The 23,825-nt window shown below is 46.3% G+C and overlaps 2 protein-coding genes across 8 annotated transcripts in view; one reads left to right on the top strand and one right to left on the bottom strand.

Moving 5' to 3' along the window:
- The first annotated feature begins 1,375 nt into the window (after positions 1 to 1,375).
- On the top strand, positions 1,376 to 6,731 carry ntmt1 (N-terminal Xaa-Pro-Lys N-methyltransferase 1). The gene is made up of 4 exons (XM_029837555.1): positions 1,376 to 1,512; positions 2,727 to 2,886; positions 4,811 to 5,063; positions 6,169 to 6,731. The coding sequence occupies exons 2-4, from the start codon at positions 2,728 to 2,730 to the stop codon at positions 6,423 to 6,425; spliced, it is 669 nt and encodes a 222-aa protein (XP_029693415.1). The 5' UTR covers positions 1,376 to 1,512; position 2,727; the 3' UTR covers positions 6,426 to 6,731.
- Positions 6,732 to 6,782: 51 nt separating this feature from the next.
- Positions 6,783 to 23,825, bottom strand: part of ndor1 (NADPH dependent diflavin oxidoreductase 1) — a 28,452-nt gene continuing 11,409 nt past the window's right edge. The window contains exons 2-17 of one of the 7 annotated variants that reach the window (XM_029837550.1): positions 13,645 to 13,757; positions 12,812 to 12,951; positions 12,413 to 12,490; positions 12,014 to 12,111; positions 11,841 to 11,939; positions 11,446 to 11,547; positions 11,170 to 11,364; positions 10,744 to 10,871; positions 9,851 to 10,062; positions 9,200 to 9,307; positions 8,986 to 9,100; positions 8,702 to 8,848; positions 8,498 to 8,616; positions 8,355 to 8,366; positions 7,341 to 7,435; positions 6,783 to 7,041 (exon numbers count right to left, since the gene is read on the bottom strand). In XM_029837550.1, coding sequence (XP_029693410.1) covers positions 6,897 to 7,041; positions 7,341 to 7,435; positions 8,355 to 8,366; positions 8,498 to 8,616; positions 8,702 to 8,848; positions 8,986 to 9,100; positions 9,200 to 9,307; positions 9,851 to 10,062; positions 10,744 to 10,871; positions 11,170 to 11,364; positions 11,446 to 11,547; positions 11,841 to 11,939; positions 12,014 to 12,111; positions 12,413 to 12,490; positions 12,812 to 12,946 — 1,788 coding nt within the window. In that variant the 5' untranslated portion in view covers positions 12,947 to 12,951; positions 13,645 to 13,757 and the 3' untranslated portion in view covers positions 6,783 to 6,896. Of the gene's footprint in view, positions 7,042 to 7,340; positions 7,436 to 8,088; positions 8,367 to 8,497; positions 8,617 to 8,701; positions 8,849 to 8,985; positions 9,101 to 9,199; positions 9,308 to 9,850; positions 10,063 to 10,743; positions 10,872 to 11,169; positions 11,365 to 11,445; positions 11,548 to 11,840; positions 11,940 to 12,013; positions 12,112 to 12,412; positions 12,491 to 12,786; positions 12,952 to 13,545; positions 13,758 to 23,825 lie in introns of those variants that run through there. The other 6 variants (XM_029837553.1, XM_029837552.1, XM_003976596.3 and 3 more) reach the window with 6 other exon arrangements.

The raw sequence follows: 23,825 nt of genomic DNA, 5'->3' as shown, positions 1-23,825 counted from the left end.
AGACAAGCAACAGTGGCAAGGAAAAACTCCCCTTTAACAGGAAGAAACCTTGAGCAGGACCAGGCTCATGTAGGGGGACCCTCCTGCTGATGGCTGGCTGGGTAAAGAGAGAGGAGAGGGAGAAGGAGAGGAGAGAAGAGGAGAAGGAGAGGAGAGGTACGGGAGGCTGACTCCATTGCTAGTTTTAAGATCAGACTTAAAACCTACCTCTTTGAAAAAGCTTATTGTTACTAATTCTGTAGTTCCAGTTACTATCATAGACAGACAGATTATCATACTTAGGGGGTCGTCTAATCGTTAGGTCACATCTTAGTTATGCTGTTATAGGCCAAGGCTGCCGGGGTCCGGAATACCCAGGCTATACCCTCCTGGACTATCGTGAAACTTTTTCCTTCGTGGATAACTTTTGAACCCGTTTATCGGATTATCGTTTGTCTGTAAATTTCCCCGTGTGGGACAATAAAGGATCTGAATCTTTTTCCTTGGTGAACTGCTTTTGACCCCGGTCGGGATTTTCTGTCGTAAATCTTCATTTCCTGTTTGGATTAAGAACTGAGTCGTGGTCTCCACGCCTTTTGACTTGCACAACTTTCTGTGAACTTAAATAAAGTTTCTCGGAAAACGATACGCCACTGTGTCCTGCCTGCCTGTCCTGACACAACCGCTCGTAACACTCTCCTCTCCTTCTCCCTCTCCCTCTCCTCTTCTCTCCTCTCTCTTTACCCAGCCAGCCATCAGCAGGAGGGTCCCCCTACATGAGCCTGGTCGTGCTCAAGGTTTCTTCCTGTTAAAGGGGAGTTTTTCCTTGCCACTGCTGCTTGTCTGGGGTTAGGCCCTGGGATTCTGGAAAGCGCCTTGAAACAATTTTGATTGTATAAGACGCTATATAAATAAAGATTGATTTGATTTGATCACCTGACAGGCTTCTGTCTCTCCTCTCCTCTCCTGTCAACTCTTATACCAGCAGTTTGTTATAGTTAATGTACTTGCATTAGCTCTGCTTATTCTCTCTTCTACCTCTTTTTTCTTTAACACTTTTTTTCCTGTCCTCCTCCTTGTCATCCCCCATCTCCTCCCTCTCTGCCCAGCAGACCATCATCGGGAGGGTCCTTCCCTACATGAGCCTGGTTCTGCTCAAGGTTTCTTCATGTTAAAGGGGTGTTGTTCCTGCCACTGTTGATTGTTGGCGATCAGGGGGACATTAAAAAAATCACACAGTGACATTAGATAACATACCATTATCTGCAAACATACACAGATAAACATATAGTTGCGATCAACTATGAGCACAAGGCTTTCGCCCTTAATTTCTCATCACAGTGCAGCTTTCACGTATTATGCAGGACGCAAAGACGTTCATGAGTCGACCAGTAGGGGCGCTGTTCAAAACGCCTTTCCAAAGGCACCAAATAAGGAAATGACGTGCTGGTCGCCTTGCGACGGTTCCAAATAGAAAACTTGTAACATAACACGGGGACCGGTTCGGTAGCAGACGGCGTGGCTTTAGGCCGGGTGAGGCTCTGATTTAAATGACTTTAAGTTAAATATCCAAGTGCATTAAATGGTTCTTGAGCCCGAAATGCGACGATCAGACTGGTTAAGGTCGCTGGGTGAATCTCCTACATCAATAGCACATGTAATCTGTTATGTAAAGGATGTGTACTGTCGTCTGTGCACATGCAATAGTCGTGTTAAGTGATCATGATTTACTTTGTTAAAGTCTGTTTTAGGAAGTGAGTAATAATATGTATGATTCTTTTATTCAGCTGGACAGATTTAAGGTCAGAAGATTGACTTTAACAGCTATAAGCACAGTCCAGGCTGCGTGTCAGCATGTTTTTATTTAAACAAAGTGAGTGTGTAATAAGACCATTGTTAAAAGGAATTAACAGGTATTATAGGTTATGGCTGGCAAGAAATGTGGTGGAAAATGGATTAATGGTACCTGTGAAATGGAGGAATTTATTCCACCTGAACTGTAAAATTAGTTGGTGAAACCAAAATTTAAGTTAAGATAGATAACATAAAACCTATATCACCAATATATCGAAAGCACAAGTGGTCCTGAATTCTCATTCTTTATCAGTAATTGTGAGGGGAATGCAAGTGTAACACAACTGTGATGGTTTATGTTGTGTTTTTGGGACTTCTGCTTGTTACTAATATTCTCAAATGAGTTTCTTTGTCCATCATGCAATTAAAATCTAAATTCTCTGCAAGAGGGAATCAAATTCTGTAAATGAAATGTGAGTGACTCATTAAAGTCCTTCCTGAAGCCCTTCAGTTGTTTATCAAAAGACAAATGTAAGTATGTACAGGATAATCACAATGGCTGTTGTTCAACGCTGCAACTGTAGTGGCTCGTTAGTTCAGCGCTTAGGAGTGTAAGAATATTTCTCGTGTTTTGCAATGTTTAACAGAAGTTGGACATTTCTCTCATTTTGATCTGAACAATTCGGTGTTTGTCAAAAGTATTGGGTAATGAGTGGTTGGTCACATTTAGCTGTTTTGACTTTATTCTTTGATTTTTGGAAGATTACGTATTTCTCGTAAAAAAAATTAAACCCGATACAGCATCAAATCAATACTTTTTAAAGAAGGCAATATAGTGGAACCCAATAATTGTGCATTTTATTGGGAATGTACTCTGCTCATTTACCTAATGTGAGTGGAGGAGAATGACATCAAACATTAAGGAGTGAAAATGACATATTTATGTGTGACAGGATGGGTGACATAGCAGAAGATGAGACAACTTTCTACTCTAATGCAGAGGGTTACTGGAAGGATATTCCCCCCACGGTGGATGGCATGCTTGGGGGTTACGGTAGTATCTCCAGCATTGACATCAGTGGATCCAAGGCTTTCCTGCTGAAGTTAATTGGTGTAAGAGAGTTATGACAGACATTTTTGACAGAGAATTGCATCTTGCCTATGTAATGTGATTTAAGACTGACTTGATAGCAGAAGGAAACAGATTTAATGAATGAATGCATTTCTTTTTTTATACATATTTCTCAGGGATGCTTCAAAATTTTGGTTTGGAAATGGAGACTTAATTTTTTTGTTTTAAATCTTCAACATCATTGTAGTTGGCTTGTTCAATGATCTTTTAGATTACATCCCTACACTATTTCCATTTCTAGGTGATAAATGTGTAGCAAACATTTGATATTTACAGGTATCGCCGCCCTCGGAGCTGCATAATGACCTCCGGCCCCCGCTGAAGTGATTGTACATCATATTTTTTGTGTGTGTTTCTGTGCTCTGTGCCTCTCCTCTCCTCTCCTCTCCTCTCCTCTCCTCTCCTCTCCTCTCCTCTCCTCTCCTCTCCTCTCCCCCTCCTCCTTTTCCTCTCCCTCTCCTCTCCTTTCCTCTCCTCTTTCCCCTCCTCCTCCTTCTCCTCTCCTCTACCTCCCCTTCACTCTACTTCTCCTCTCCTCTACCCCTCTCCTCTCCTACCTATCCTATCCTCTACCTGTCCTCCCCCTTCTCCTCTCTCTTTACCCAGCTGGCCATCAGCAGGAGGGTCCCCCTACATGAGCCTGGTCCTGCTCAAGGTTTCTTCCTGTTAAAGGGGAGTTTTTCCTTGCCACTGTTGCTTGTCTGGGGTCAGGCCCTGGGATTCTGGAAAGCGCCTTGAAACAATTTTGATTGTATAAGACGCTATATAAATAAAGATTGATTGATTAAAGATTGATTGATAGTATTGCATCGCTTTGTCAATCAATCAACTGCTGGTATAAGAGTTGACAGGAGAGGAGAGGAGAGACAGAAGCCTGTCAGGTGATCAAATCAAATCAATCTTTATTTATATAGCATCTTTTACAATCAGAATTGTTTCAAGGTGCTTTCCAGAATCCCAGGGCCTAACCCCAGACAAGCAACAGTGGCAAGGAAAAACTCCCCTTTAACAGGAAGAAACCTTGAGCAGGACCAGGCTCATGTAGGGGGACCATCCTGCTGATGGCCGGCTGGGTAGAGAGAGAGGAGAAGGGGGAGGACAGGTAGAGGATAGAATGGAGAGGAGAGGGGTAGAGGAGAGGAGAGGTAGAGGGAAGGTGAGGGGAGGTAGAAGAGAGGAGAGGCATAGAACATAGAATATACATACAAAAATACATTATATTGAATTAAATTGAATTGAATAAGCTGCTGGTTGAGTGGGTCAGCGGGGTCGGAGGTCAGTATACAGCTCTGAAGGCGGCGATACCTGTAAATGGATACAGAAGGGGGGGGTAGAAGCAGAAAAACTACACAGGAAATAGCATTACTAGTCTACTTGATGAGGAGGAGGAGGGAAGAGGAAACCATGACCCAGTGCGGTGACAGAGGCCTGTCAGGTGTTCATGTTTCTGGACCCCGGCAGCATTGGCCTATAACAGCATAGCTAAGATGTTAACCTAATGATTAGACAACCCCCTAAGTATAATAATTTGTCTGTCTATGATAATAACTGGAACTACAGAATAAGTAACAATAAGCTTTTTCAAAGAGGTAGGTTTTAAGCCTAATCTTAAAAGTAGAGATGGAGTCAGCCTCCTGTACCTGGATAGGGAGCTGGTTCCATAGCAGGGGGGCCTGGTAGCTAAATGCTCGGCCCCCCATTCTACCCCTAGAAACTCTGGGGACCACAAGTAGACCAGCATTCTGAGTGGAGCGGTCAAATTCTTCCATGTTCTGGCATGTATTAAGTCGAGTCTTAATACATTTTTAAGAGAGCTTGTAAATTGAAGTTCGTGTGTGATTGAAATGGTCCTTCACATATGAGGAACATCTTAAATGATCATAGACCAATGTATTTTTGCCCAAGGAGGGGGAGGGGAAGACAGGAACAAGTTGTGCCCTGGACTGTGGAGCAGGTATTGGTAGGATTTCCAAACGTCTTCTGCTCCCTCTCTTCAACACTGTGGATCTGGTGGATGTTACACAAGAGTTCCTCGACAAAGCTAAGACCTACCTGGGAAATGAAGGAAAGCGCGTGGGCAACTTCTTCTGTACTGGCCTACAGGAGTTTGTGCCAGAGAATGGACGCTACGATGTAATCTGGATCCAGTGGGTCATTGGTAAGTAACCCACGGGCAGTTATGTCAAACACAATTAAGGAATTTAATTCTGATTTTGTATGTTGTACAGCCCTCATTTGCCAGTGATACTGTAGTTTACTCTAACAGAGCCTCACATTCTTCCATCTAAATGGACATTAGACTATTTGCTTTGGAAACTATGACCTTGAAAAGTGGGGTTTTTTTTGACAATGTTTGATCATTTGTGCCCCAAATTGACTGAGCGGCAAAGGTTGAACATCAATGACCTCTAGAGGGCAATTAAAGCCTGGCCAAAAATAAGTGCAAGCTTCAATAGGGAAAACATAAGAAAGAACAAATGGGACCAACAAACACTTACTAAGATTAAATTACTTTTCTGTAACAAGTATACTGCACATTCCTCATAACCAATATGTTTGTTTGTGTCCGAGTAATCTGAGAAAAAACCAAACTATATTGTCAATTCCATATTGATCGAAACATAAATGCCACAAAGACATGAAAAAAACGCATTTAAACCAATGAGATATTTGAGACTATATGGAATAGAATATTTTGCTTTGTTTAATGCAAAAAATAATCTCTCGGGTTTATTGTGGGGGCCTTTTATGTCTTTGTGGCCTTTATGTTTTGAGCTTGTCTCTCTCTGTGATGGACAATAAATTTTTTTGAAACATGTATCATTAACTATCAACATTGTTCAGCGCAAACAAACATGTTGGAGCTCTTCGGAGTAAATGAGATGGACAAAACACAATCCATTTCCAGTCTGTTCAACGCAAGAATCTGCAAAACGTTTCAATATGACAATGTCATTGATCAGATCTGTAAATTAAGACATTTTGGCCGATACAAATTGCTTGAAATGTGTGATATTGGCTAATCAGATTGACAGAAAGCCTCTTGAAAATGAAGTGTATTAAATTTACAGGTTTCTTATTATCTCATTGTAAAGACATTTCTTTACAAGCATGGGTTTATTTGTCCTCTAAAAAGAAAGTGGTTTGACAAAATCCTAATGATGTAGGCACATCTTGTTTGTGTTTAGGCAGCGAGAAATCACAGGCTCATAACCACAACAGCTACTTGTGCATTTGCATTGAAAATTCTCTTCCATCGATAGGTCACTTGACAGACAACCACCTCGTTGATTTCCTGGAACGCTGCCGTAAGGCTCTGCGACCCAAAGGCCTGATTGTCATCAAGGACAATGTGGCATATGAAGGAGTGGTCCCTGACGAGGTGGACAGCAGCATCTGTCGTGACTTGGAGATCCTTCAAAGTCTTGTGTCTCAGGCTGGTCTCAGAATCATCCACCAAGAGCAACAGATTAACTTTCCAAAAGAGATCTACCATGTGCATATGCTTGCACTCAGATAGAGAATACAATTTATTTCAAAATTATCCACAAACTATGTATTTATGACTGATGGACTGAATGCACAATTATATCAACTTTGTGTCTCAACGTGACCTCGATGACCACCTTAAATCTCTTTGCTCATGCTGATTGATCACTTTATATTGGAAATCTGACATCCTCAATCCCTTTCTCTGTAAATAACAGTTTTAATATCTGAACATCAGATTTGCCCTCTTTGGTTTTAGTTTCACCTGGATGTTTTTTTTTCCCCAATCATGAAGCAGCTTCTAAATAAAAATACTAATCTCATGTAAAATTTGACCAAACTTGTTGTTCTGAATTTCATTGAAATATTAAATTGAACTACATTTGAATTTATGACAATATGCCCAGTATGACATTTATTTTCCACAACATGACAGACAATTGTGTAGACTCTTATGAAGGAGAAAAGTCTGCAGTCTTTGACATTGGCAGCAAATTCAGGATCAGGACCAGGTTTCACACTGCAGACGGCCTGATTTTTCCATAATTGCTAGCATCTGGATGGCATCCTCAGAGGATAGCCCCCCCTCCTGTTGAAACACCTTGCTTAATGCATCACATACACTGGCTGGCATCTGCTTAGCGTTGCTGCAAAGGAAACATAAACAGCACATTTTAAAAATCTGCCAACTATCTATTACTACTGATAACTAGAATTCAAGTGAATTCCAATGTTCAGAGCGATGACACCAAATGAAGTAAGAGCAGAAAAGCTCTGAAGCAAAATATCTCCAAGCAGAGAACAGTGTCAAAAAGTAATATGCATGGCAAAACAAAATTCAGTACTTGAACAAGATCCCTAGAACTAGAAACACAGGTTACCTTTATGACTCTTTCCAACAGATGAAACCAAAAGGTGAATTTCAGCCCTGATGCCTCACACTCACCCGGCAATATAAAAGCAGCCATTTTTAGAGGCGATCAAGTCCCACAACAGTTTAGCATTCTCCAACACACGGTGCTGCACATACACCTTTTCCTGCTGAAATAAACAAACATTTATAAGGTGCAGCTATTTAAAAAAATACAACTTGTTCTATTCTAGCTATGCCAGAGATGGTTTATCATCATTAGGGCATCAATATGGGGTGATGGTGTGTAGGGGGACCGGGATGAGAAGTAGAGGGTTCTCAGCTCGAGTCCCAGTGCAGAAAATAGTTGGGAGATGCTCTGTGGGGGCGGGGGGGCAGTACACTTCTGAGCACTGCTAAGGTTACTGAAGCCCCAAATGGTCACATAAGGCCCAGCACCCTACCCCAAACCCCGAAAGGGATAAAACGGTCTAAAGGGAAAAAAATAATAAAAATTTAACTGACAGTCCTAACCACAATATTTACTTGTACTTTGCTTTAAGGTTTCCAGAGGGATGACTTTGTCTGTCAAATCCTAGATCTGTTTTCCACCCATTAAAACACCACTTGTTTTGTTGACCTAATGTCTGTATGGAGGAGGCCCCGGAGACATGCTCAAAAAGGTACTAGAGCACACATCCTAGTGGCCTTATTCACTGGCCTTCTAACCAGGGGAGGGCAAATCCAGTCCTTGAGGGTTGGATTCAAGCTGGGTTTTGTGTCTTACCAGGCAGAAACTGCTTTCACCACGGTAAATGGAACCCCAGATGAAAGCGTTGTCTACCTGTAGGACAGAAAGTCTGGCTTGAATCTGGCCCTCAAGGACTGGATTTGCCCACTCCTGTACTAGAGAATTAATCACAAATCAGATGGTTCTTTATTGACCAAAGATAAAAGATGCATTTGCATTATAAGCACAAAAATCGCACAGGGTCTCTGCAATAATCCCTTGTCAAGTATCCCTTTTATGATATGGAAAGTATCTCAAACAACTGATGCAAAGACCATCTGGAACCCACATTCCTGATAATAAAGGCTTGTTTAACTCACCTCACTCACAATCTGATCCCAGGTGGTCATGTGGATGAATTTTACAGTAGTTAAACAAACCATACAAATTTGGAAAGGTAAACATATGATCACCTGTCGTTTAAAAAAAAAAATTCTATTTGAGATGTGCACATCCTTCTGACCTGGTCTCGTGAGAAGGAAGTGTACAAGGTCAGGTGTCCCATCTTTTCTGCCTTCTCCCATTCTGAACGGAAGTAGAAGTCTTTGGACTCAGAGCGACAGCCGAAGAACAAGACATTTACTAAGTGGCAGAAACACAATAAGAGGCCTCACAGGGAACATCAGTCTTGATATCAAATCAGAGTAAAAAACAAATCACTGTGTACTGTGTTTTCCTTCGGGAATCCTTTCTTGCAGAGCAGACCTGAAGGGTGCCACTCCAGTTCCTGGTCCTACCATTATGACAGGGATGTCCTTATCTTTCGGGAATTTCAGAGTACCTTTTTTCACCCACAAGGGCACATATGTTTCACCTGTAAAAGGTCAAGCAATCCCTTTAAAATATTTTGAACACACATTTTCACAAAGTGGATTTGAGGAATCTGAAGTAAAGAGTAAGTAATTCTGGTCAGTAGCTACTCAGTTTAAGACGGAAGGTTTGTTGATGGACCTTGTATTGGGTCCAGAGAGGCTAACCAGGTGGAACAGAGACCTCGTCGTGGTTTAAAAAGCTTTGTTTTGTACCAAACCACAGCAACCAAGATCTGAAGTCTGTGTGGGTGAGACTGAGCAAAAAGCATATTCAATTGAACCTGCACTATTAATACCGGTATATATCAGAAATACGACATCATATGAATAGTTGGTATGGATGACTGATTCACCTGAAGGGAGGAGGCAATGGAGAAAGACCGGGGCTGGATCTCAGGGAACAAATCCAGGAGGTAGTCTACTCTGAGTTCCGCAGTGGTATGAGGGAAATCTGCTAAGACCTGCAGAAGAAGATCCAACACTTATATCAGCTCCAAGTTTTGTATTTTTTTTTTTGCCAACTTCCCCACAGTAAACATTTTGCACTACTTAAGTTTTCCCTCACTCACTTTCATTTTATTAACACTGCTGAGCAGTCCCAGTCACAAGTTGGGGGCTTGGAAAATAAAGTATTATATCATATTGTATTGAGTGTCAAGAAATCTGAAGCAAAGAAACATCAGCGTCCCTTCCTGAAGGCTGAAAAATGCTGTTAAAATTGTATTTTGTTAAAATGACTTTAATACCTTGTTTGTCCTGTAAATAACAATATGTCTATTAATTAACTACCGGTATATAAAACATATTTTTTCAAAAAATAGCTTTAGAAACTTAGTTCGATTATTTATACCAACATGATTGTGACGGGGTTGCCACTTGTGATGTTAGTGTTCTAATGTTGAACAATTAAAAGTCATTTGCATTTTGTGAAGCTAAACTTCAGATCATATTGTGCAAAACTATAGAGCCAATGAATTAGTGCAGCAGAGAGTCTGTGCCATTACCTCCAGTATTGTGCGTCTGGGCCGGTTACAGTAGCTGTGCAACTCTTCTTGATCTGCTGGTGAGCTGAACTCCAGCAGCTTTTCACGCTCAAGCTCATTTGTGGCAAAAGTGGATAGGAGTTCAAAGAAAGAGCGGCGAGGTACAGATGAAATATCAAGAATGTTTTCCACCAAGTAGAGCATTGTGCATGGCTGAGGAATCCTGCATGGAACTTTGAAAGATTATGTTTTTGATCAGTATTCATGGAAGCATGATGATTTTGCACAATCTATTATTAACAAAGAGCCCCTTTTGTACATCATTAACTAGCTTATTTAAAAATTACGATTGAGATTTAAGGTACTACACATTTGAACAAATTGAATAAAGATACACAGCCCCAATTATTTCCATTAGATCCTCAGGGATGCAGTGTAGCAAATCAAGGATAGCTCACAGCTGATTTCTGCATAAAATCATAGTATAGAAATGGACTATGCATCACCACCTTTGCCGAATGAACAATACAAAACAGAATATGTAGCATAATCGGCTGCTGTCTTGCACTGCTCTATTTAATCATTTACTACTTTAGGCCCCGTTTGCACAAAAATGTTTTCCTGAGTGGCAACTAGTGGCCAATTATGGAAACATCATTTTTCAACCTTTTCTAAAAGCATCAAACTACACTGACGAACATATCACATTTATGGGTAATATAACTTATTAGGTTTTTTTTTTTAATCCAAAAGTACACTTTTGGATAAAACATTTTAATTTTAAGTATACATTTTTTCAGTCTGTCTCCTGCTATGCTGCATAATTCAAGACGTTACGTGTCATAAGTCACTCCTCGGGATTAAATGCAGGTCTTAAATGGTACACTATTACTATTCAACATCCACATTCCTACCTGCAGTGCTGTGTGTCGGTTGGAGAGTGAAGATGGCCTCTAGATCTAAACTGAGCAGCTGACGGAACTGTTCAACATCTTCTGGTGAATTTTGAGGATACATCATCACAACATCACCAGCAGTAAACCTACACAAAATTATTATTACTATTTAAGATTCTGGTACTTATGGTCATTATTAATAAATAAGGTTTTCCATCAATGCAATTAAAGTAAATGGTGACAATTAGAAAGGTGGCATCTTAAAATGCAAAATATCTATGATAAAGTTATGTTGTGGGCAAAGAATGGGCGTCATACCATAAATAATTATATACTGAAATACATGTAGTCTATTTTTATATTTAGTTTGAATTTTATTGAATATTACTAATATTGAATATAAGTACATGAAAATTCTTATTGTTTTAGCTCAGGTGTACTTACGCAATGTTGGTTCCAGTGATATCAAACTCAATAAGCCTTACATCCTGGAAGTGTGATGCTTCGGTTATTCTTAAATTAGACAAAAGTCTGCATGGAGAGGGGCGGGACTGTGTAGGAAAACTTTGATCTAAGCTTGTGTTTGGAATGCAAACCTCCTTCTTTTCCAGGAAGTGAAACTTGTATGTTGGAGGGAGCCTGCCACAAGAACCCAGCAGTAAATAATCTAATAAATTTCAACCTGATATGCCATCAATCAATGTATAAATCAGAACTCACGGTTCATATTCACTCAGTGGAATGACATCAGAAAAACATGGATATAGAGCATAGAATTTGTCCCACAGTGCCGTGAGCCATGGGTAAATTACAGCATCCGCCCTAGTGAACAGATTCTAGAGTCATAATTGAAGTAAGCAAGTGGAAAAATTCACTAATTCTATCAGTTACGGCACAAAGTTATTTCTTTGTTGAACAGTTCTCTTGAAATACATTTTACTCAGTTGGAGAAGGCAGCTTAGTTTAGTTTTTAATCAAAATGTAAAAAAGAGGGTAATCTGAGACTAAGCATAAATTGCGTGAGAAAACCACAATAAAATACCGAGACACTTTCCTTTCAACTAAGTCATTCCATAATGTACCACATTATTTTGACATGCTGTTTTGCTTTTTACCCCAAGTGATGCTGATCATCTGCCAACCCGACAGGTAGAAGCATACTTGCTCCCAGCTGTACCAGACGTTTATACAGCTTCTTAGCCACAAAATTGAACCTGCGTGTTGAAATGGGTTAAAGATTTTAAATGATGCTCATGTCCTGTGAAAGTTATAAATATGAATTACTGACTTTGCATATGAGGAGTCCCCCAGGCCCAAAACAGCGCAGTCCAGCTGAGACAAAGAGCCAAGGGGCAAAGATTTCTTGAAGATGAACCTCCAGAAGTTCTGCAATGATAATCCACAAACAGCAAAGGTGTTCTGGCTTCACTAAATCTGTGAAAAATATTTATATTTCAGATATTTTAGGGTTTTTGATCTTAGGGGAGTAAACTGGCCAATCCTATTAATGATGTTGCATTGCCTTTTTCATTTGATTTTTTACATCACAAAGTGGGCACAAAAAAGAGCACATCTAGAGTGAAATGACAAAACTAAAAAGAAGACTTTGAAATTTGGCTTTGAGAATATTAATTTGAAATGGCCATTCTTCAATTAGAAACACAAATCACAGATAATGTTTGATTACCTTCATGTTGTCTGGGGGGTCTCCCTGGCCCGTGGTAGCACAAACGAACACAACCAGAGTCTCTGAGATCAGGTTGGCCTGTTTGATGACAGAAAACAATACTAAATATATGTTTAACATGTATAGACCAGATAAAGATATGATATACCTCCAGCTAATCAATTATATATGACACTTTGGTTACCGATATGAGTGTTATTGAGTTGATATCTTGGTTTTAAAAATCAGGTGATGTGACGAGATTTGGGTCCCTGAAAAAGATACTGAGGGCACACACCCAGACCCCTAGGTCAAAATTGTTCAAGCTACACTAATCTACAGATTTTCTGCCAAACATCTGCAATTTGACATAAACTGTGGAGATGATTACATACATTGATCTATTGTAGCCGCACTCACTACATTGTAAGAATCCAGTGGTAGAACCTGAACCTGGATCTGTTTTCTCCGAGCTTGCCGAGCGACCCTGTGGGCTGTGTCCTGAGCAGAGCCAGTCTGACTCCCATACAAGACCTGCAGGATAGGCTTCAACATCTTTCCTTTTAAGAAACAATATGGTTGATCATGTCAAGTGGAAACAAACACTTCAATCAATCAATCAATAATAAATATATGTGCACTGGATAAGACAGAACATAGCCTTCACTTGAGATTAAATCATGAAAGAGTTAACATTTCTGTATTCTTACCTGAATTTAAGGATATTATAACCGTGACCGTTAAAAAAAACCTGAACAGACCCATAATATGTGTTTCAGATTCAGCTGCCAATTCTAATACAAAACCACAATAAAATAATCTGGCAGCTCTGGTCACAAATTAATATTGTTGGTTGACTGATTCATATCATATCACTGATTCATATCAGTCAACCAACACATTGTCAATATTGTCATGTTATCATGACGACAAAACGTCAATACCAGCTCTAAAAATGAAACTGTCACTAACTACAGTAAATAACAACAGCTAGTGCAAGAAGTATAAGAAAATATAAGATATATGTATGTTTAAGGTGATTTTTTAAAAAAGATACTAAAATTTACTTTGATATAAGAATAAGTACGTAGTAGTAGTAATAATCTAAGTATGACGTTATTTTAAACAAAACAACAAACAAATTAGCAACTCACTTTGGGAACAAATAGCTTGTTTTTGCTGCACATGCACTTTATGGACGTTGTCTCCTCGTCTTCTCCTCCTTCTACCACTGTCAGTACATCAGAACACACCTTTGTTTGATAGTGTCCAGTACAGTCGATGCGAAGTTTGAGGCAGACCCCGCCTTTTTCCTGTATACGTCACTTCCTCCAAACTACGGATGCCGAGTATTGTTTAGGACACGCTGTGGAGAGAAAAAATAACAAAAACAAAAATAATAATAGTAATGATGATGATGATGATGATAAAAATAATAATGATAATTTCGGACATAACATATGATATTATTTGTCAAGTTTCTTTATGAATTACCTCACTACATCCCTGACACTACACGTTAGGCCCTACAAAACATTTTGAAATAATTATTAATGACACTAATAACAATAACTCCTCAGTGACTCGTTTCTTTTGTTTCTTTTTGATAGATACAATGTATTACTAAAACACACGTCAATAATGGAAAACATTTAGATTTTTTTGTGCTAAAAAGTTAGTCGTAAATGATATTGAAATTTATCAAATATGGCCACGGTAATAATATATCATTTCAAATCATAGAAATACCTGTAAAATACACATGTAATGAGCACATCCATTCAAAACCACCACCCTGTTTTTTTTGCACCAAAGACGGCAGTACTCTATGAGCACCTGAAAGGGGATAAGCGACTACGGGGTTGCAAGGAGCACAATAATATGGGTAATTTGACGCTTTGGCCAGTGAAAAGGGTTAAAATGTGTGTATTAACGATGTTTTATCTATGACTCCTCATATACTCATCCAAATAATCAACTTTAATCATTACGGTAATGATCCATGTGTTGTGACTCCTACTCTGGCCCCACCTCCTCCTGGGCAATCAGCTCAACCACCACCACCTGGGCCCTCTCCTGCAGCTGCACCCAATCCGCCCAAACGACTCTGCACCCATAAAAGGCCCCTATGCACTCAGGCCAGTGCTTGATCTTACTGATGTTTTTGGCAACACGTCCCGTGGACCCAGCATCTCTCCAGGCTCCCCAGCGACTCCCTGCGTCTCCCTGCGTCTTCCAGCGACTCCTCTGCAACCTTCCTAGCCCCTCTTCCTCTGACCTCTTCCTCTTCCCCTTCCTCGGACGGATTTCTCCTATCCTCTGGACACTTGGACTCCCCCACAGACTCTCGCCCCTGGATCTCGAACTTGGTTCGTCTGCCGCATCACGCACCAATAGTTTGTCTCGGCCTCTCTCATTTAGTTTCTTCCCTCCTGGTTTTTTTTGCTTCATTAAACCTTCAGAGTTTACTTTTAATTCCCGTGTCTGTCTGCCTTCTTTGGGGTTCCGCCACACTTGACCGCCAGTCCTCTCGAGCGTAACAGAAAGATCAAGCCAAGATGAGTCAAGGTGGAACCCCGGGGCAGCTGGGCGGCCCTAGGACCCCCACGTTACCCTCCCCCCTCGAAAGTAGAGTGGAGGCCCACTCTGCCCAGCTCTCCTCCCTTCAGTCGGAGCTAACCAAGGCCTTCCCCACAATCCAGGGGGAGATTTCCGAGCTCCAGAGCTCCTCCCAGACCACCTCCAGTACCCTGTCCGCCCTCTCCAACCAGATGTCCGCCATGGCAACCGTTTTGGCTTCCATTATTCAGAAGCTAGGCAGCGACCCCGGTGGGGCTGCTCCATCAGAACCATCTCTCCCGCTTTCTCCCCGAGCCGAGCCCAACCTTGCCAGCCCCCGTGTGTTCGGCGGGGATTTCGACCTGGGCAAGGGGTTCCTCCACCAATGTGAGCTGCTCTTCCGCCATCAGCCCTCCAGATTTGTTTCCGATGAGGCCAAGGTTGGATTTATAACCTCCCTCCTGGCCGACAAGGCATTGAGCTGGGCCATAGCTGCCGTCGACCTGGACCCCCGCCTCTCCTCAGACTACAGCGCCTTTCGACGGGAGTTCAAGGCTGTGTTCGAGCACCCCACCTACGGTGAAGACGCCGCGAGTCGTCTGCTCGCTCTCCAGCAGGGGCCACGGTCAGTTGCGGAGTACACCCTTGAGTTCCGCATCCTGGCTGCAGAGAGCCGCTGGGGCGAGACCGCGCTCCGTAGCGCCTATCGACGGGGCCTGAGTGAGGCAATCAAGGACCTGATTGTGAGAGACCGCCCCTCGTCACTCAACGAGCTGATCACCCTCTCGCTCCAGATGGATGAACGACTACGGGAGCGCCGCCAGGAACGCGCCCAACGTGCGGGCGGTTCTACCCGCCAACTCTCCCACCGCACTTCCTCTGTCCCTGACTTCTCCCTTACCAGCACTGCCGCCCCCGCCTCCTCACATCCTCTTGCAATCCCCAGCTCACTCCTCCCCCAGAGTCGGAGAGGAACCCATGCAGATCGGCCGGTCCCGTCTCTCACGGCAGGAGCGGGAGCAAAGACTCCGAGACCAGTTGTGCCTGTACTGCGGAAACAACGGCCACTTCATCCAAGCCTGCCCCGTCCGACCAAAAGGGCCTGCTCACCAGTAGGGGGAGTACTGGTGAGCAGAGCTGTGATTCCCCAACCCACCGAGCAACACAACCGCCTCTTCCCCGCAACCCTCTCCTGGGATAAGGAGTCTATTCCGGTGAGTGTTCTCATTGACTCTGGGGCTGATGAGTCCCTGATGGACTTTTCTCTCGCGCGTCAAGCTGGCATTCCCCTGGTTCCTCTCGATCGCTCCCTGTCCCCCCAGGCGATCGATGGCCGCTCTCTGGGTAACATCACGCATCGCACCATCCCACTCACCCTAACACTCTCGGGTAATCACATAGAGAGTACACCTTTCCTGGTTTTGCACGCCCCCACCGCTCCACTCGTGTTAGGAAGACCGTGGTTGGAAAGGCACGACCCCCACATCTCATGGGCTTTGGGTCGGATCCTGGGGTGGAGCGTGGCCTGTCACGCCAACTGCCTTCGCTCCGCCCCCTCTCCATCCAGTAATCCCAGGCCCGCGCTCACTCCCCCGGATCTCACTGGTGTTCCCCCTATCTACAATGATTTAGCCCCAGTGTTCAGTAAGGACAATGCTCTGTCCCTTCCCCCTCACCGGCCCTATGATTGCCCCATCGACCTCCTCCCCGGGGCTCCCTACCCCACGGGTCGACTTTACAGTCTCTCCATCCCAGAGAAGGAGGTGATGCGCAATTACATCACTGAATCCCTTGCCTCTGGGATCATAAGACCATCGTCATCCCCCTTAGCTGCAGGTTTCTTCTTTGTAGCCAAGAAGGATGGCGGCCTGAGGCCCTGCATCGACTTCCGCAAACTTAACAACATCACCGTTAAGAACAAGTACCCTCTTCCCCTTATGAGTTCCACGTTCGAGCCTCTCACTCATGCCCGGGTGTTCACTAAGTTAGACCTCCGCAACGCTTACCACTTGGTGCGGATCAGGAAAGGGGACGAATGGAAGACCGCCTTCAACACACACCTCGGGCACTTCGAATACCTGGTCATGCCCTTCGGCCTCTCCAACGCCCCCGCCGTCTTCCAGGAGTTGGTCAACGATGTGCTCCGGGACATGATCAACGTCTTTGTGGTGGTCTACTTGGACGACATCTTGATCTTCTCCCGCACCATGGAGGAGCACCACCAGCATGTTCGCCTGGTCCTACAACGGCTTTTGGAGAACCGACTATTCATCAAAGCCGAGAAGTGCGTCTTCCACTCCGCCTCAGTGGGGTACCTCGGCTACATCGTGGAGGAGGGGCGGGTGCGCGCAGATCCGGCCAAGATCCAGGCTGTGGTGGAGTGGCCACGCACCACCGACCGCACTCAGCTTCGCCGGTTCCTTGGGTTCGCCGGGTTCATCCGGCGGTTCATCAAAGGGTTCAGTCAAGTGGCTGCCCCTCTCTCCGCTCTCACCTCCACCTCGCGCCCTTTCGCCTGGACACCGGAGGCTGAGACCGCCTTCTCGGCCCTCAAGGACAGGTTCACGACGGCTCCGGTGCTCGCCCATCCAGACCCCGCTCGGCAGTTCATCGTCGAGGTCGATGCTTCGGACGCGGGCATCGGGGCGGTCCTCTCCCAGCGGTCCGAGGCAGACCAGAAGATTCACCCATGTGCCTACTTTTCCCGCCGTTTTGATCCGGCTGAACGAAATTACGATGTGGGCAACAGGGAACTTCTGGCGGTCTATGGAGCCTTGGTGGAGTGGAGACACTGGCTGGAGGGAGCAAAGCACCCGTTCCTTGTATGGTCGGACCATAAGAACTTGACCTACGTGAGAACGGCCAAGAGACTCAATCCCAGACAGGGCCGCTGGGCTCTCTTCTTCAGTCGGTTTGATTTCACCCTCACTTTCCGTCCTGGTTCCAAGAATATCCGGGCTGATGCCCTCTCCCGCCAGTTTCCGGAGGAATTCCCCGGCACCCCCAGGGACCCTGACACCATCGTTCCCCCGGCCCGGGTCATAGGGGTCATCTCCTGGCCGATCGAGACGGCCGTCGAGCAAGCCCAGAGAGACGAGCCAGATCCTGGGAACGGGCCTCAGGGCCGAATGTTCGTGCCTTCCTCCGTCCGGCCGCAGGTGCTAGAGTGGGGCCACTCCAGTTGTTTCGCCTGCCACCCTGGCGTGCGTCGGACGGCGGAGTTTGTGCAGCGGCGCTTCTGGTGGCCCAACCTCCAAGAGGATGTTCGGGAGTTTGTGGGCGCCTGCACGGTCTGTGCCCGCAGCAAGGCCTCCCATCGCTCGCCAGCAGGCCTTCTGCACCCCCTTCCCGTCCCCAGTCGACCCTGGTCTCACGTAGCCCTGGATTTTGTGACGGGCCTCCCCGTCTCGCAGGGGAACGACACCATCCTGACCATTGTGGACCGCTTCTCCAAGGGGGTCCACTTTGTCGCCCTCCCCAAACTCCCTTCTGCTGCAGAAACAGCTGAACTCCTGGTCTCCCACGTTGTACGTCTCCATGGGATCCCCCTTGACGTGGTCTCTGACCGTGGCCCCCAATTCACTTCTAGGGTGTGGCAGGCCTTCTGCAAGGGGATTGGGGCCACGGTCAGCCTGTCCTCTGGGTACCACCCCCAGTCCAACGGACAAGCCGAACGGGCCAACCAGGCTTTGGAGGCGGCCCTGCGCTGCGTGACCACCAGCAATCCTGCCTCCTGGTCCAAGTTCCTGCCGTGGGTGGAATACTCCCTCAACGCCATGGAGAGCTCTGCTACTGGTATGTCCCCCTTTCAATGTTTCCTGGGCTACCAACCCCCTCTGTTCCCCCAGCAGGAGCTGGAGATCGCAGTGCCGTCTACCAGGGCCCATCTCCGCCGATGTAGGCGCATCTGGAAGACTGCCCGCAAAGCCATCTTGCGGGCCACTGAGCAGTCCCGGCGTTCGGCCAACCGGCGAAGGAGGCCGGCCCCTGCTTACCGGCCTGGCCAGAAGGTCTGGCTGTTGGCCCGGGACCTGCCCCTCCAGACCTCGCAGACTTCCTCCAGAAAGCTGAACCCCCGCTACATCGGTCCATACACCATCTGCAGCATCGTCAACCCCTCTGCAGTCCGTTTGGATCTCCCTGCCGCCCTCAAGGTTCACCCGGTCTTCCACGTCTCGCTCATTAAACCCTTCTCCACCAGCTCCCTGTCCCCTCCTGCTCCGACTCCACCTCCCCCACAGGTCCTGTCGGACGGAGAGCCGGTGTGGAGTGTTAACAAGCTGCTGGCGGTCCGCCGACGGGGAAGGGGCTTCCAGTACCTGGTGGATTGGGTGGGTTACGGCCCCGAAGACCGGAGCTGGGTGCCCCCATCCTATCTCGCTGACCCCTCCCTCCTCGAAGACTTCTACCGAGAGCACCCGGATGCTCCTGGGCGGTCGTCCGGTGCCTCCCGTAAGGGGGGGGGTACTGTTGTGACTCCTACTCTGGCCCCACCTCCTCCTGGGCAATCAGCTCAACCACCACCACCTGGGCCCTCTCCTGCAGCTGCACCCAATCCGCCCAAACGACTCTGCACCCATAAAAGGCCCCTATGCACTCAGGCCAGTGCTTGATCTTACTGATGTTTTTGGCAACACGTGCCGTGGACCCAGCATCTCTCCAGGCTCCCCAGCGACTCCCTGCGTCTCCCTGCGTCGTCCAGCGACTCCTCTGCAACCTTCCTAGCCCCTCTTCCTCTGACCTCTTCCTCTTCCCCTTCCTCGGACGGATTTCTCCTATCCTCTGGACACTTGGACTCCCCCACAGACTCTCGCCCCTGGATCTCGAACTTGGTTCGTCTGCCGCATCACGCACCAATAGTTTGTCTCGGCCTCTCTCATTTAGTTTCTTCCCTCCTGGTTTTTTTTGCTTCATTAAACCTTCAGAGTTTACTTTTAATTCCCGTGTCTGTCTGCCTTCTTTGGGGTTCCGCCACACTTGACCGCCAGTCCTCTCGAGCGTAACACCATGTAAGCATTGTGTTGCTTAGTTTATACACTGAATGTTCCATGAACAACATATGTGCACTTTGCAAAGTTAAGTTGTCTGCTAGGCCTCTGGTGCTTTGTGTCATTGGAAGATCCTGGAACAGGCAGAGATTGTTCCGAAAAACTGACTGTGAGCATTCAGCAGACAGCATAAGGCCCCAACCCACGTCCGGAGAGGCACAGTTGGCCTGACGAGTGTTCAGGTACATTGGCGACCCAAGGTGGTGCAGTGTCGACTTCTGTTCCAGTTGACTGATTTCTTTGGTTTTGGTTTCCCGCTGGTTTTTTTTTTTTCCTCTGGGCATCTTTGTTTATTTTTGACTCATTGGCTCCTGTAGTCCTGACTTCTTTTGATCTTCAATAAATGCCGAGCAAGCTTTTGTAAACAAATTTCTGGTACTGGTACTATGTGTCAAAACGTTTAGACACGAATACACAGACAGTTGCATTCTGAGCAGAAGGCTCCTCCTCCTCCTCCTCCTCCTCCTCCTTCTCCTCCCTGACATTGAGGGTCTGAAGAGGAGGCTGGAAAAATCCTGTCAACACCAGCGTAAGACTTAATGACCTACTTGTTTTTTGTTTAGTTTCCAATAAGATAATAAAAAGTAAATCAATCATAAATAAGATGTTGAAAGGGCTCAACAGCTTCTTGAGGGAAGAAATGTTTAAAAATGGTTCAAAGTCAGTAAAAATTAATTTATAAAATATGATCATCATATTCTGAAACTTCTACACCATCAAAAAGCATTTTTATGTACCAAAATCAATTGTGACTTCCTCTCAATGGGCTAAAGCCAATGAGTCTCAGATTAAAAAATAATTGCTCATAATTTTCCTTTATTAATAAATGAAAATGGATCCCACAGACCTGAACACCATATTCGGGTTAATACATGTAATGCAATATCTAATTTACACTGTTATTTGAAAATTTTATAATATCTCCAATAATTCATAACTAAGTGAAAAATAAAAAAGTGTCACCAGTATAGATGAAATGTTCAATTAATGTGAAAACTTAAAACTATTGTCAAAATGAAACCAGAAAAAATGTCAATCATTTTCTATTATTCATATGTGTTTTGATTCATACATAGTAGCTATTTTCAATAAAACAAACAAACAAACAAACAAAAAAAAGGTCAGTGAGGAATAACTAGCATTGTCATTTTTCAATATTCAATATTCAATATCCCCTCCCTGGGCTTCCACCTTATTGTGGTGGAGGGGTTTGCGTGTCCCAATGATCCCAGGAGCTCCGTTGTCTGGGGCTTTATGCCCCTGGTAGGGCCACCCATGGCAAACAGGTCCTAGGTGAGGGATCAGACGAAGCGTAGCCCAGACCTCCTTATGATGAAGAACAGCATTGGTCCTACATTTCCCTTGCCCGGATGCGGGTCACCGGGGCCCCCTCCTGGAGCCAGGCCTGGGGGTGGGGCACGTTGGCGAGCGCCTGGTGGCCGGACCTCTGCCCATGGAGTCCGGCCGGGCACAGCCCGAAGAGGCCACATGGGACCCCCTTCCTTTGGGCTCACCACCTGTAGGAGGGGCCAAGGGGGTTGGGTGCATTGTGTTTTGGGTAGCAGCCGGAGGCAGGGACCTTGGCGGTCTGATCCCCGGCTGCATAAACTGGCTCTAGGGACATGGAATGTCACCTCTCTGGTGGGAAAGGAGCCTGAGTTGGTGTGCGAGGTTGAGAAGTTCTGACTAGATATAGTTGGCCTCACCTCGACGCACAGCAAGGGCTCTGGAACCAGTCTTCTCGAGAGGGGTTGGACTCTCTACCACTCTGGAGTTGCCGATGGTGAGAGGCGACGGGCAGGGGTGGCAATTCTCGTTGCTCCCCAGCTCAGTGCCTGTATATTGGAGTTTACCCCGGTGGATGAGAGGGTAGCCTCCCTTCGCCTTCGGGTGGGGGGACGGATCCTGACTGTTGTTTGTGCCTATGGTCCAAACAGCAGTTCAGCGTATCCACCCTTTTTGGAGTCCTTAGAGGGAGTGCTGGAGAGTGCTCCTTCTGGGGGCTCCCTCGTCCTCCTGGGTGACTTCAATGCTCACGTTGGCAATGACAGTGTGACCTGGAGAGGTGTGATTGGGAAGAACGGCCCCCCTGATCTGAACCCGAGCGGTGTTTTGTTACTGTGCTCGTCTCAGATTGTCCATAACAAACACCTTGTTCAGACATAAAGGCGTCCACATGTGCAATTGGCAGCAGGACTCCTTAGGCCGCAGATCGATGATCGACTTTGTGGTTGTGTCATCGGATTTGCGGCCGCATGTTCTGGACACTCGGGTGAAGAGAGGGGCGGAGCTGTCCACTGATCACTACCTGGTGGTGAGTTTGCTCCGATGGTGGGGAAGGATGCCGGACAGACCTGGCAGGCCCAAACGTGTTGTGAGGGTCTGCTGGGAATGCCTGGCAGAGTCCCCTGTCAGAAGGAGCTTCAACTCACGCCTCCGGGAGAGCTTTGACCATGTCCCGGGGGAGGCGGGGGACATTGAGTCCGAGTGGACCATGTTCCGTGCCTCCATTGTTGAGGCGGCTGACCAGTGCTGTGGCTGCAAGGTGGTTGGTGCCTGTCGTGGCGGCAATACCCGAACCCGCTGGTGGACACCAGCGGTGAGGGATGCCGTCAGGCTGAAGAAGGAGTCGTATTGGGCCTTACTGGCCTGTGGGACTTCCGAGGCAGCAGGTGGGTACCGGCGTGCCAAGCGGAGTGCAGCTACGGCCGTTGCCGAGGCAAAGACCCGGGCATGGGAAGAGTTAGGTGAGGCCATGGAGAACGACTTTCGGACGGCCTCGAAAAGGTTCTGGACCACCATCTGGCGTCTGAGGAAGGGGAAGCAGTGCACTGTAAACACGGTGTATAGTGGTGATGGTGTGCTGCTGACCTCAGCTCGGGATGTTGTGGATCGGTGGAAGGAATACTTCGAGGACCTCCTCAATCCCACCAACACGCCTTCCAGTGAGGAAGTAGGGCCTGGGGACCTGGAGATGGGCTCTCATATCTCCAGGGCTGAAGTTGCCGAGGTAGTCAAAAAACTCCTCGGTGGCAAGGCCCCGGGGGTGGATGAGATCCGCCTGGAGTTCCTTAAGGCTCTGGATGTTGTAGGGCTGTCATGGTTGACTCGACTCTGCAACATCGTGTGGACATCGGGGGCAGTGCCGCTGGATTGGCAGACCGGGGTGGTAGTCCCTCTTTTTAAGAAGGGGATAAATTGGTGTGTTCCAACTATAGGGGGATCACACTCCTCAGCCTCCCTGGTAAGGTCTATTCAGGGGTACTGGAGAGGAGTATCCGCCGGCTAGTCGAACCTCGGATTCAGGAGGAGCAATGTGGTTCTCGTCCTGGGCGTGGAACAGTGGACCAGCTTTACACCCTCAGCAGGGTCTTCGAGGGTGCATGGGAGTTTGCCCAACCAGTCCACATGTGTTTTGTGGACTTGGAGAAGGCATTCGACCGTGTCCCTCGGGGGGGTCCTGTGGGGGGTTCTCCGAGAGTATGGGGTGTCGGGCCCGCTGATATGAGCCGTCCGCTCCCTGTACGATCGGTGCCAGAGTTTGGTCCAAATTGCTGGCTGTAAGTTGAACTCGTTTCCGGTGAGGGTTGGTCTCTGCCAGGGCTGCCCTTTGTCACCGATTCTGTTCATAATTTTTATGGACAGAATTTCTAGGTGCAGTCATGGTGTTGAGGGGATCCGGTTTGGTGACCTCAGGATCGGGTCTCTGCTTTTTGCGGATGATGTGGTCCTGTTGGCGTCATCGGCCCGTGACCTCCAACTATCACTGGATAGGTTAGCCGCCGCATGTGAAGCGGCTGGAATGAAAATCAGCACCTCCAAATCCG

The sequence above is a fragment of the Takifugu rubripes genome, chromosome 6, assembly GCF_901000725.2.
Source record: "Takifugu rubripes chromosome 6, fTakRub1.2, whole genome shotgun sequence".
NCBI classification, from domain to species: domain Eukaryota; kingdom Metazoa; phylum Chordata; class Actinopteri; order Tetraodontiformes; family Tetraodontidae; genus Takifugu; species Takifugu rubripes.
This window is presented reverse-complemented; position numbering and strand designations above follow the sequence as displayed.